The 14,795-nt window shown below is 39.0% G+C and overlaps 1 protein-coding gene across 4 annotated transcripts in view; it reads right to left on the bottom strand.

Moving 5' to 3' along the window:
* Positions 1-14,795, bottom strand: part of MELK (maternal embryonic leucine zipper kinase) — a 97,310-nt gene that overhangs the window by 25,724 nt on the left and 56,791 nt on the right. For all 4 annotated transcript variants that reach the window (XM_046021774.1, XM_046021770.1, XM_046021772.1 and 1 more), the window contains one exon: positions 7,601-7,687. In XM_046021774.1, the coding sequence (XP_045877730.1) occupies positions 7,601-7,687 (87 nt within the window). The remainder of the gene's footprint in view (positions 1-7,600; positions 7,688-14,795) is intronic.

A 14,795-nucleotide genomic window follows, 5' to 3' on the forward strand; every position in this document is an offset into this window, starting at 1 on the left:
GCTTTAATTTTTTTTCAGCTTCAGATATTATCTATGAATTTCCTAGTATGGAAAATAAGGATTTAGATCTACTACGACCCCTTCCTGCCCCATACATTCTGCCTCCTTGCATCCTCCTACTATAATTTTATCACAATTTTCAGTTAAATCAATATTTACACTATCATGATTATGTAAATTAGAATTAACAACTGAATAGGGGTAATGTTCAAAATATTTCATTGGTACCCTGACTCTATGCAATTAGAACAGAGGCTGAGAGGTGAGTAGGGTCCTGGAGCACTCTGCCATGAAGATCATAACTTTTAAACAACGGGTCCCAGGGGAGACGGGAGGGAGGTGCCCAGGGGACCTGAGGGAGGTAGTGGACAATGGGGAGGTGCTCCGAGTAGGAATTCTTTACTAATGAGTAGATAAATATTCTAATATCCTAACAACCAATATGGAACTGCAGCTAAACCACAAGGGGTACTACCCTTGCGTTTCCTTCTTTTGTATCTTGGTTTTTCCTGAAGTTAAAAATAAAAAAGAGGCAGTTGCTCATCTTACTAATTCAACTCCACACTCCCCAGCACTCTTCACCTCCCCTCGACATGTCCACACACACCAGCTAATCCGTTCCATCCAATATTGCCCCTTTGGAGACATTCCACCTGCTGTCTGCACTCCATGCTCCACCCTTGTCTGGCTTCTTTCTCAACCTGCAACTCAACTGTTGGTCTAGGGATTCCCTTCACATCTATTCTACAATGTATCCCCAGTTTCCCAGATCCTAAATGTTCCTCTTTCTTGGTTACTTTCTTGTCTGGGTGGAATACATCCTCCAGTAACTTCCTGAGGGTGGATGAATGGGAGGTAAATCTTGTGTGACCCTGAATGTCTGATAAATGACTGCATTCCCTGCTCTCACTTAATTCTGGTTGGGCTGAGTATAGAATTCTAGGATGACAATAATTTTTAATTTTGAAAAAAATTTTTCCATGGTCCTCTTACTTCTAGTACAGATACTGAAAAATCCAAGGTCTTTCTGACTCCAGGCCTTTCTTTATGATCTTTTGGAGGCTTTTTTTTTTTTTTTTTTTTGGTGGGGGGTCTCTGAAACTTTTTGAATATTCTCTTTTCCCCGGTTTTCTGAAATTTCACTTTGTGTTCATCTATTTTCATTCATATTTCCAAAACCTGGCTAAACCCCTTCATTCTTAAAAAACTCAGTTTTACTAACTTAAAAACCATCACTTCTGGAATATTTCTTCTTGTATCATTATTATTTTTTTATGTTTTCTTCCCTTCTTTCTTCTGTTTTATCTTCCTGCAACTTCTATTATTTGTATGTTGGACCTTTCTTACCCATTCTCTTCCATTTGTGCATCTATCTCTTTGTTCTTAGATTCTATTTTTAAGAGGTTTTCCTTTAATTTTACTTTCAAACATTTCTACTAAGCTTTTCATTTCTGTGGTCATATCTTAAATTTTCAAGAGCTATCTCTTGAAATGTTCCTTTTTAGTCATCTTATTCCTATTTCAAAGAAGAAATAGCATTTCTTATCTCTGGGAATATTAATTATCACTTCAAACCATTTTCTTGGGCGCCTGGGTGGCTCAGTGGTTTAAGCCGCTGCCTTCGGCTCAGGTCATGATCTCAGGGTCCTGGGATCGAGTCCCGCATCCGGCTCTCTGCTCGGCAGGGAGCCTACTTCCCTCTCACTCTCTCTGCCTGTCTCTCTGCCTACTTGTGATCTCTCTCTGTCAAATAAAACAAAACAAAACAAAACAAAACAAAAAAAAACCATTTTCTTCCACTCTCTGCTTATCTTTTATTTCCCAGTATCTTTACTTTTCTTCCTTCTCCCCTACCTCACCACCCCCACCATTTGTTTTGATCTCTGATTTTCATGTTAGAGGCTTTCCTCAAATGTGTGATAAGCTTTGGCCGCCTATCTCTACTGAAAGATGAAGAATTACAAAGCACAGTTAATTAAAGCCTTTTAGTATAGTCTGAGGCTGTTCATCACCTTGGGGGCTTCTCTCTATGATGAACAGACAGGAATCTGAACTCCCAACCATTAGTATAGGAGGTCCTCTCTTTGGCTTTTCCCTAGAATTGAATCTTCCAATATTTTCCCCACCCCCACTGCAAACAGGATAAAATCCTGGTTCCAACATTCTCAGGCTTGAATAGGGAAGGTGGTTAGAGATACAGTTCACTCCTGAATATGAAGACTGCATGTAGCTATGCGTCCATTTCAGAATGGCTCATCACCTCCACCCAAGCTGTGTATGGTAGATGAGTTCCTCTTGTTCACTGTCTCCCATTTCCTGCTGGGGTAAGGAGGAGGTGGATGTCATGCAGCACAAGGCAAAGAAAGGGACCTGGGGTCCAACTGCTTATAGTACAAATTTTCAACCAATCTTCCTATTTTCCACCCTACTTATTTCCCAACTTCAGAGGCTTCGAATACCTCTGACTCCTAAGTCTTTCTGGAGCCTAAGGCTCTAATCAATTTGCTTATTTTCTTTTCTTTCCCACTACAGACACTTAACTTTCAGCTTTTCTAAAATGCTATGTCAGATGTCGCTTCTCTATTTTATGACTCCCCAAATTTTATTGACATAACTTTTTGTCTCCTCTTTTATCCTCAACATCCTTGTGAATTTTTTTATCTTTTTATCTCTTTATTATTATTTTGGTGAGGTTTTAGGGAAGTGTTGTATGTAAACACACCTTTTCAATCCACTGTGTATATAACTAGAAGGTTCTAAATAATGGACTCATAAAACTAGGTGACTCTACCCTACAAGAGTGTTAAATTTTAATAAATTAAATAATATTTAATGCATGTATCTCCTCACAAGGCACATGATCCAAAAAGGCCTACTACAAAAAAGGTATAAATAAAAACTGTTATTATTAATAAATTTTATCAGTTAATATTTTCGATAGCCACAATCAGCATGTATCTTTGAAATCTACATAATGGATCTATCAATCTAGTAGAAGAAGTATAAAATTCTGTGATAAATTATCAAAGAATGCTGCCTTTAATCCAGACAGGATGGGCTGGAAGGAAGGACAGAAAAAGTTTCATAGAGAAGGTACTTGGGAAGTGGATAAAAACTATGCAATCACAATCACTCTCCAGTATGATAGTCCTACCTTTGTGAAAGAGATGCCATACACTGATTACAGACAATGGCTCAGAAACAAGTTGCCACCTCCTTAGATTGTAAACAATACCTGGACAGTTTTAGATGGAGTCCTCTCAGCCTGCCTGGGAGTTTTACAACTCTAAGCCCTCTTTATCCCTAAGCAAAAACGCATCCTTTTAATAACTTTTTTGCCATAGCCACTGCACGCTACTCATTATGATTAGACACATGGAGGAATTGTGTGTTCAATAACAGATTAATTGGCACACTAGTTACACTTTCAGGTGATGTCAGTCCACAAGTCTAACACAACCCATGTCTCCAGCAGCTCCCTGCTTCAAAAGTCAAATGTCTGAAAGTAAAGCAACAGGTCTACCTATCATAAAAAAGGCTCCATTCCTAAAAAAATGAAACATTCTAAAATCCCTAGTTCTTGTTCACACAGACTACACGGTAGAGAACTGCCCAAGCCCCTGGGCTGAGGACAGGCAGTTACTGGGACAGAGCATTTGAGAAATTGAGGAATGGCTCACTGTCCTTCCTAAGCTTAGCTGTGAGGTCCTCAATCTTTAAACTTCTGCCACCAGAATACAGGGCGATTTGCACTGCAGGGGTGGGGTAAGAATAGGTTCTCATATGCATGTGTAACCCTCAGTGAAGTCCCTCTACCAGATGACTGGCTGCTCCCACAATTCACAGTCACTCACAGATGGAAGGAGAGGGGAAAAGTAAGGAATGCAGTCAGGTGGAAGGGAGCTCTAGCACCACTACTGTGAGTCTAAAGAGGGCCATGGTGAGATAGTTCAAAATCACAACACATATGAAACTCTAACTTCTGCATATAAAAAGCAGTTTAGAGGACTCATGTTTGGGGCGCCTGGGTAGCTCTGTCAGTTAAGTGTCTGACTTTGGCTTGGGTCATGATCTCAGGGTCCTGGGATCCAGCCCTGCGTCTGGCCCCATGTCAGGCTCTGCATTCAGTGGGAATCTGCTTCTCCTGCTCTCTCTGCCCCTACCCCAACTCTTGCTCTAAATTTGTCTCTGTCTCAAACAAATAAATAAGGCCTTATTTATTTATTTGACAGAGAGAGAGATAAAGTGAGAGAGGGAACATAAGCAGGGGGAGTGGGAGAGGGAGAAGCAGACTTCCCGCTGAGCAGGGAACCCCATGCGGCGCTCGATCCCAGGACCCTGGGACCATGACCTGAGCTGAAAGCAGACACCCAAGAACTGAGCCACCCAAGTGCCCCTAAATAAGATCTTTAAAAAAAAGAGACAGAGCTCATATAAATGATGTAAAAGTGGGAGTTCAAGGAGTCAAACATTTGAGAATAATATTGCTTCTCTCTCTGCACAAAGATCAGCAGCACCATACCAGCATAGATCTCACTAAACTGGTTTCTCCCTGTCCTGTTTAATCAGCCCCCAAAATAAAGGCAAAGCTCCCAAAGTGCCAGAAAAAAGTTTAACAGACCACAGATGACCTCAAATCTGGGTTCCCTGAAGCTATTTAAACTGGAAAGTACTAGGACCAATGTGAATTCTCTTAGACTACCTAAACCAAGATTTCTCAACCTCAACACTATTGGCCTTTGGCCTGGATAATTCTCTCTTATGAGGGCTATTCTGAGCATTGTGAGATATTCAGCAGAATCCCGGCCTCTAACCACTGGATTCCATTAGCATGTATACATACCCATGTTGTGACAACCCAAAATGTCCCCTGAGAGGCAAAATCACTCCCAGTTGAAAACCACTGACTTACACCAATGCTTCTCAAGCTTTTATGTACATAGGAATCACTCAGGGATTTTACTAAGATGCAGATTATTCTGATTCAGCAGGTCTGAAGTGGGGCCTGAGAGTCTGCATTTCTGACAAGCACCAAGTGATGCTAATGCTGCTGGTCAGAACATACTCTGAATGGCAAAAATTTATAGTAGTAGGAGTTGAGAAGTACTACTCTAAATTTTTGCCATTTGGGAAGCTATTAAAAATTCTGATGTTTAGGCCACACACCAAACCAATGAGATCATAATCTCTGGGGGTAGGACCTAGGCACTGGGATTAGTTTAAAGTACCCAGGAGACTCTAGTGCTCAGATAAAGTTGACAATCTCACATTTAGAATGCATAGCCTATCCTACTCATCCCTAGGACTGGAAAATAAATATAAACAAGCATTTTAGAATGAGGGAAGAGGACAAAAGAAGAAAAACTATTACTTTCTTCACAACATTCTTGATGTTGTTCAAGTCTAGCTTTTAGAATCATGGAGATCTTTAAAGAGAGTAACACCAGAAAACAATCTCCATCATGCTTCATTATCTACTTTTTCTGTAACAGAAGTAAATAATTCCTATTTCCATTTCACTTTTAAGTTTGAAAACTATATGTAAAAACCAAATAAAGGATACCATTTTAAGAACTTTTTTCAATAGTTCTTGAAATTCCAACATGGGACTCAAACTCACGATCCCAAGATCAAGACCTGAGCTGAGAACAAGAGCTGGACACCCAACGAAGCCATCCAGGCACTTATTAGCACTTATTAGCTTTAAGATTCAGATTTTAAGTCTATTGATCTCAAACCAAATTTTTTCTCAATAAAATGACAGGATGGGGCGCCTGGGTGGCTCAGTGGGTTAAGCCGCTGCCTTCGGCTCAGGTCATGATCTCGGAGTCCTGGGATCGAGTCCTGCATCGGGCTCTCTGCTCTGCAGGGAGCCTGCTTCCCTCTCTCTCTCTCTCTCTCTCTCTCTCTCTCTGTCTGCCTCTCTATCTACTTGTGATCTCTCTCTATCAAATAAATAAATAAAATCTTTAAAAAAAAATAAAAAATAAAAAAATAAAATGACAGGATGTGTGGGACTAATTGAAATATCCTAGTTAGAAAAGACAGATCGGAGAGGGTACTGGGATACAGATAAAACTGGCAAAGTGTCATTAACTGTTGAAACTAGATGATGATTACATGGAAAATCACTTTTAAATGATTCTATTCTACTTTTGTAGGTGTTTGAAAACTTGTAAAACAAAAATTTAAAAAGAAATCTTATGTATCTGAAATACATACAGTCTTGTGTTAAAGATCATCCTAAAGAAAAAGTCATACTTTTTATTTTTAAGTTACTTCAATGGAAACTTCAAATTCTCATTATAAAAGACCTTGCAACAATTCCCAATTCTTGACATTCCTTTAAAGGCATTATCCAGGGAGCACCTAGGTGACTCAGTCGTTAAGCATCTGCCTTTGGCTCAGGTCATGACCCCAGGGTCCTGGGATCAAGCCCCTTCATCTGGCTCCCTGCTCTGCAGGAAGCCTGCCTCTCTCACTCCCACTCACTCTGCTATGTTCCTCTCTCACTGTGTCTCTCTGTCAAATAAATAAAATCTTTTAAAAAATAAAGGCATTATCCAGGGTGTCTGCATGGCTCAGTTGGCTAAGCATCTGCCGTTGGCTCGGGTCATGATCTCAGGGTCCTAGGATCTAGCCCTGTGTTGGGCTCCCTGCTCAGTGGGGAGTCTGCTTCTCCCTCTCCCTCTGCCCCTCCCCCCTCACTCATGCTCTCTTTCTCTCAAACAAAATCTTTAAAAATAAAATAAAGGCATTATCCATGAAAAACTAAATTATCACTCTGTTTTCCACACACATTCCAGAACCTTTGCTTATTATATCATTCAAAAGAAATCCTTTATACCTTCTCACTGAAAAGAACTATGGCTTAGCAAAGCTTTGTTTAGTAAAAAAAAATTTTGCTTAAATTTTACCTTGCAAATTAGAAAAGAGAAAAAATACAAGTCATAGATGATGAAAGACACAGTATTAAATCAGGAGCAAAGTTAGGCACAATCCCTGCTTCAGGTTAGATTATACTCAGAGTCAGCAGTGAGTACCTCCATCTGTAGGAAAAAATCTAGAGACTGAGCATCTGAAAGAGCTAAAATGATCCAACACAGAAATCATGATAATGATTGCATGGTATTTGGTTCATAAGCTTAGGGGTGATGTGATGCTACAAGGTTGCTTTTAAGTAAAAAGAAAAGAGCTTCGCATATACCTATTCCTACAGCAGAATCACAGTTCCATGTTAGAGAATTTCAAGGAGTAAAATCAGAACTCTGTCAATTCTCTGTGGACTAGTATTTTCTATTTCTTTATCTTTTCCCCACTATAATTTTCTTTAATCAATGTTATTTTTAAGAGGATATCCAGCATAAACAATGAATTTTGGAACACACACCAAAAAAATTAAATTTTTAAAAAAGAGGATATCCAGCAGGCATGAGAAAATAATTGAGTGAAAAATCATACACAAATATATTATTTATACCCAAGATAAAATCCTAGGTCTGAAAAATGTTCTACTCTTTTTAATATACTTTATTGGTACATTTATCAATAAACAATAAAACAAAAGATGTTATTCTCAAATTCACATTGTACTTCTTACCAATGAAATTAAATCCTCCATTGTTTGCCTGTTATTTCTGTGATGTACAGAAAGTTCTGTTACACAATCTTCATCGAGGTGAATAAGCTACAAAAAAAATTATAAACTTTATTAACAAAAAATTACAAACATATTTATTGTTTTCAAATCTTAAAGTTAGCATAATTACTTTGTAATATCAAAACAACAGGAGTTCATCAAATTCTTTTTTTTTTTTTTCCATTTTATTTATTTTTTCAGCGTAACAGTATTCATTCTTTTTGCACAACACCCAGTGCTCCATGCAAAACGTGCCCTCCCCATTACCCACCACCTGTTCCCCCAACCTCCCACCCCTGACCCTTCAAAACCCTCAGGTTGTTTTTCAGAGTCCATAGTCTCTTATGGTTCGCCTAGGAGTTCATCAAATTCTTAAGTAGGAATAAACACTCTCCATAATTTGTAAAGGTATCAGCAGGTGACAATAAGCAGTTCATGAAGAGGAACACTTGCCTCGCCCTTCACATCCCATCATCAGCTGATTAATTCTTAAAATTATGTTATGTAGCCAAGATACTCCATCCTCCTTCCCCACTGTAAGACCTGCCTGGCATTTTCATCAAGGAACAGTCATCTGGGCACTAAGATCAGTGGCTCTCCAACAGGTTAGAGAGAAGAGTGGCTCAGACTTGTAGCGCAGTGCACCTCAAACTACATTTGGGTTTAGCACAAATCCAAGAAGCCCTCATGATGCTAAGGGACCTAGTGAAGCACAACTTCAAAAAGTGAGATAGTTTCTAGATAAGCTTTATTTTGCTTAAGGAAAGAAATGATCGAAGTACTCAGATCCATCCATGACGGGCCAGAAATAGGTTCTGAGAACCAAATCTGAAAAACTGAGAACGAAAAGGCTGAAGGGGCCTAGTCTGGACCTTGAACAGGAGTTCAGAAGATCACAGTGGAAGAGATTCATAAGGAATGTGATTTTAAAGTCTTCTCTGCCATGTCCGAATTCTCTTCACAACAACCCCAATAAGTGATCTTTCTCTTTCTGCCCTAAGTTCTCTGTTCCCGGGAATCAGAACAGCTGGGATAGCTAGCTTCTGCCCTGTCCCCTAAGATCTGTCTGTCTATGATCTCCATTCAGTGTCAGTACAATCTGACAGCTAACGGGCTTTGGAATTAGGAAGACTTTGGTTTGGGTTGTGAAATCACTAAATAACTGTATGACCTTGAGTAGGTTATTATTCGTCTCAGAGCCTCAGTTCCACCATCTGTAAAGCAGAAACAGAAGCCGCCTTGCAATACATGTAACATATGTGGAGAGCCTAGTACATCTAAACAGAGAAGACCCTCAAAAAATGATTAACTATTTTTACTAACAGTCATAATTTTACTTCCTCCTTGGTTTAAGAGCTTTTCAGAAATTTGAATATTCCTAGTACAGACAAGTTTTCTCTTTTCTAGTTCCCTTAACCAACATGTTAATGATTACCACCCCTTGCCATCCTGGACCTTTCTTTACATCGCACATTTTAGGTTGTCCCTGACCCTCAGTGTGAAAGTGTTCAGAATCAAACATAATATACCAGGAGAGGTCTGCCCACCACAAAGCAGAGCAATCTCACGAGTCCCTTGTTCTGGACACCACACTTGTAATAATGGATTCAAGAGAAAATCATGCTGCCATCATGGAAATAGAGGACCACTAGAAACAATGACCAGCATCACTGGCTGGTATAAGCACAACCTCATGGGTTACGGAGAACGTGAAGACAACAGAAGCTCATACTTTTTATACTATATGAAAGTTCCAAATGCTAAGATAAGTTTCCACTGTGTTGCTTTGACCTTAGTAGTTCCCCCTACGGTAGATACCCCCTTTAGGAAGGTCCCAACCTCAGAAGCTCAGACACTTTACCACCAGTTGGGCATCTTCTTTACTACCAGTTGATGTGACTACTGCTCAAGGAGAAGATTTCTGGGATTCCCTCCATAATCTTAATGTTACTCTCCTAAAAACAGGGGTGCCTGGGTGGCTCAGACAGTTAAGCATTTGACTCTTCATTTCGGCTAGGTCATGAACTCAGGGACATGAAATCAAGACCCATGTCAGGCTCCACACTTGTAGAACTGCTTAAGATTCTCACTTTCACCCTCTCCCTCTGCCCTTTCCCTGACCGGCTCTCTCTTGCTCATTTTTTCTCAAAAAACAGTCTCTTAAAAACAAACAAAAAAGAACCTTTCTCTCTCTCCTAGCCTCCTGCTTTTACCACAAGGTGCGTGTTGGAAAGGAGGGAAGGGTAGAAAGAAGGTGTTATCTTCTTTGCTGGACTCCTGAACTGGAGAGGTTAAAGAGTAGGGTGGACAAGACTCCAAAGTCTGAAACATATGGCTTATCTCAAGTTTTCCAAAGAGACTCCAAACTCCAAAGAGAAACTTTGGGTTTTCCAAAGAGACTCAATACTTTATAAGTATAGATGGTCCCAGACTTACAACAGTTCAACTTAAAATTTTTCAACTTGACCATGGTGCAAAAGTGATACACTTTCAGTAAAAACTACTTCAAACTTTGGATTTTGATCTTGTCCCTAACAATATATGGTATGATACACTCTTGTGATGCTGGGCAGGGCAACAAGCTGCAGCTCCCCATCAGCCAGGGATCGTGAGAAGAAAGAGCCAATACATTTACAGCCATTCTGTACCTGCACGATCATTCCGTTTTTCACTGTAGTACAGTAATCAGCAAGTTAAACGAGATATTCAACACTTTGTTATAAAATGGGCTTTGTGTTCAATGAGTTTGCCCAACTGCAGGCTAATGTAAGTGTCCAGAGCATGTTTGAGGGAGGCCAGGCTGGGCTATGCTGTTCAGCAGGTTAGGTGCATTAAATGCATCTTCGACTTACAATATTTTCAACTTAAAATGGATTTACATATTTTATATATATGATTGTTATATATAAAACATATATTTATATGTATAAAATATATATAATATTGTATATTATTATATTATATATTATATTATTATATTGTATATTATTATATTTATTATTTATATATTTTCAACTTATGATGGGTTTATATGTAACCCCTTAAGTCAAGGAAGATCTGTACTCTGAATTCTCAGCCACACATACTCAAGTTAAATTAAGTACAAAAATGAATACCAAAAGCTGGCTAATTATTTTGGATTATCCGTGCCTACTACATTTCCTGTTCAGTAGGGCAGAAAATAGAACTGAATATAACTTCTATTTGATACAATACTTGGGTACTAGAGCTATGTGTGAATGATAGAAGGAGATCATGCATAGAGTTATAGAATAGCACCTATATATTAAATATCCAAGTAAATCTGAATTATATTTTATAATTCACTCTTGAAGAAACAGAAAACTGAGGGGAGAAAAGCAAATACTTTGAAAAGCAATAATCATCGCTTCTACTTCCCCTGTATATTACTCATTTGATCCCTGAAGCAGTACTGTAAGGCAGGCAAGACAGATGAATGACATAACACGTAAAGGCACTCTATAAATGACAAAACATAACCCAAACATACATAAGAGGCTGACATCAGAAAACTCATACTGGAGGAAGAAAATGAAGACTCAGAAAGATTCCTGGAATGTGCCCAGGACTGGCATTTTTTTTTCAAGGTTTTATTTATTTATTTGAGAGAGAGAGAATGGGAGAGAAAAGGGGAGGGGAGAAGGTCAGAGGGAGAAGGTCAGAGGGAGAAACAGACTCCCCATGGAGCTGGGAGCCTGATGTGGGACTCAATCCCAGGACTCTGGGATCATGACCTGAGCCGAAGGCAGTAGTTTAACCAATTGAACCACCCAGGCGGCCCCAGGACTGGCAATTTTTGTTCTTAGTCCAGACAGAGTCTGTTCTACCAAACCACTACGCCACCTCTCCAAAACTCTGCTCCATGAGCTATTTTAACAGAGACCAGACAAGCAACCCTTGTCACAAAGGCCACAGCTACGCAGGATGCAGGCCCCAGATTTGAATGATTTGACCTGCCAGATCCATCACATTCTGGAGCCCTTATGTCTAGGTTCAAATCCTGGTTCTACACTTACTAACTGTTTGATCTTGGGGAAGTTACTTTTTGATTCTGTGTCTCAGTTGCCTCATCTACACAATGGAGACAATAATAGTATCTACTTTAGAGGATTAAATGAGTGAAAAGAATTAAAAACACAAAACCTTATTTTAAAAAAGTATACGTAAATACTTAAATAATTTTAAATATTTAAAAAAATTTAACTGCTCTGTAAAATTTAAAGTAATAACACTGTTCTGCACCTGACTCTTAAAGGTAATATCCTGGGGCGCCTGGGTGGCTCAGTGGGTTAAAGCCTCTGCCTTCAGCTCAGGTCATGATCCCAGGGTCCCTGGGATCAAGCCCTGCATCAGGCTCTCTGCTCAACAGGGAGCCTGCTTCCCTTCCTCTCTCTCTGCCTACTTGTGATCTCTGTCTGTCAAATAAATAAATAAATAAATAAATAAATAAATAAATAAAATCTTTTTTAAAAAGGGTAATATCCTAAGGGCTCTATATTATATTCTAGTATAATATATAGAGAGTTCTTACACAATAGCACACTACTCAATTATAGTATGTATTCAGTAAATATTAGCAATTACTTTACTAAAATATAAGGAAAATTACGTACTTTTTTTGAACACTCAGAACTATATATTTTATTTTATACTGCACCCAAATTTAAAATAATTTTTGTGTTGGTGAAATCAGAGACTTTCTTCATGTTGGCATCTGTTCTCCCACAAGCAGTGGTGTATCTTATGCTATGAGGATCATGGCTGAGAAGACACGCCAAGCCCTCCCACACATGGAGAAATGATGACCCCCAATGGCTAAACACAGGCATTTGCACCACCCACTCCCTCCCCCTCACAGGGGACACATCCCCGCTTGCCTGGCCCTGCTAGTGCACTGCTCACACACCTGCACACTCTGCTCTTCTGAGGCTTAGTACTGACAGTTGCTTGAATGAAGCTGTTGCTCAATAACCTAACCTTACAGCTAAAACAGCTAGAGAAAGAACAAGAAGGGCAGCCTAAAGCCATCAGAAAGAAGGAAATAATAAAGATTAGAACAGAAATAAATGATATAGAAACAAACAAACCAAAAACAATAGAACAGATCAATGAAACCAGGAGCTGGTTCTTTGAAAACAACTAATAAAACTGATAAACCTCTAACCAGACTTATCAAAAAGAAAAGAGAAAGAACCCAAATAAATAAAATCACAAATAAGAAAGGAGAAATAACCAAAAACACAGAAATGCAAATAATTATAAGAGATAATTATGACAAACTATATGCCAACAAACTGGACAAACTAGAAGAAATGGATAAATTCCTTGAAACATATAAACTTCCCAAACTGAAACAAGAAGAAATAGAAAACTTGAATAGACCGATAACCAGCAAAGAAATTGAGTCAGTAATCAAAAAACTTCCAACAAACAGAAGTCCAGGACCAGATGGCTTCACAGGCAAATTCTACTGAACATTTAAAGAAGTGTCACAGTGCCTGGGTGGCTCAGTCAGTTAAGCATATGACTCTTGATCTCAGCTCAGATCCTGGTCTTAGGGTCATGAGTTCAAGCCATGTGTTGGGCTCCATGCTGGGTGTGGAGCCTACTTTAAAGAAAAAAAAAAAAGAAGAAGAAGAGTTAATACCTGTTCTCAAACTATTTCAAAAAATAAGAGAAGGAAGGAAAACTTCCAAAGTCATTCTATGAGGTCAGCATTACCTGATACCAAAACCAGAAAGACATCACTAGAAAAGAACTATAGGCCAACATCTCTAATGAACATAGATGCAAAAATCCTCAATAAAATACTAGCAAACCAAAATCCAACAATATATTTAAAAAAAAAATTATTCACCACAATCAAGTAAGATTTATTCCTGAGTTGCAAGGCTGGTTCAATATTTGCAAATCAATCAACATGCTACATCACATCACTAAAAGAAAAGATAAGAACCATATGATCAATGATCATTTCAATAGATCCAGAAAAAGCATTTGACAAAGTACAATATCCATTCATGATAAAAACCCTCAACAAAGTTTTGAGAGAACATACTTCAATATATTAAATCCCATATATGAAAAACCCACAGGTAATATCATCCTAAATGGGGAAAAATTTAGAGCTTTTCCTCTATGATCAAGAACAAGATAGGGATGTAGACTCTCATCACTTTCATTCAACATAATACGAGAAGTTTTAGCCACAACAATCGGACAACAAAAAGAAATAAAAGGCATCCAAACTGTCAAGAAAGAAGTAAAACTTTCACTATTTGCAAATACCATGATATTCCATGCGGAAAACCCAAAAGACTCCACCAAAAAACTGCTAGAACAAATTCAGTAAAGTCACAGGATATAAATTCAGTGTATAGAAATCTGCTGCATTTCTATTCATTAATAATGAAGCAGCAGAAAGAGAAATTAAGGAGTGCCTGGGTGGCTCAGTCAGTTGAGATTCTGCATTCTGCTCAGGTCATCATTCCAGGGTGCTGGGATCAAGCCCCGCATAGGGCTCCCTACTTTAGCAAGAAGCCTGCTTCTCCCTCTCCCTCTGCTGCTCCCCCTGCTTGTGCTCTCTTGCTCTCGCTCAAATAAATAAATAAAATCATTAAAAAGAGAGAGAGAGGGGTGCCTGGGTGGCTCAGTGGGTTGAAGCCTCTGCCTTCGGCTCCAGTCATGATCCCAGGGTCCTGGGATCGAGCCCCACATCGGGCTCTCTGCTCTTCGGGGAGACTGCTTCCCAACCCCGCCCCCGCCTGCCGGCCTCTCTGCCTACTTGTGATCTCTGTTCAATAAATAAATAAAGAAAATCTCAAAAAAAAAAAAAAAAGAGAGAGAGAGAGACAGAAATTAAGGAATTAATCCCATTTACAATTGTACCTAAAACAGTAAGATACCTATGAATAAACCTAACCAAAGAGGTAACAGACTTATACTCTGAAAACTATAAAACACTGATGAAAGAAATCAAAGATGACACAAAGAAATGGAAGACACTCCGTGTTCATGGATTGGAAGAACAAATACTGCTAAAATGTCTATACCTCCTAAAGCAAACTACACATTCAATGCAATCCCTATTAAAATACCAACAGCGTTTTTCACAGAGCTAGAACAAACAATCCCA

This window comes from Meles meles, chromosome 11 (genome assembly GCF_922984935.1).
Source record: "Meles meles chromosome 11, mMelMel3.1 paternal haplotype, whole genome shotgun sequence".
Taxonomy (NCBI): domain Eukaryota; kingdom Metazoa; phylum Chordata; class Mammalia; order Carnivora; family Mustelidae; genus Meles; species Meles meles.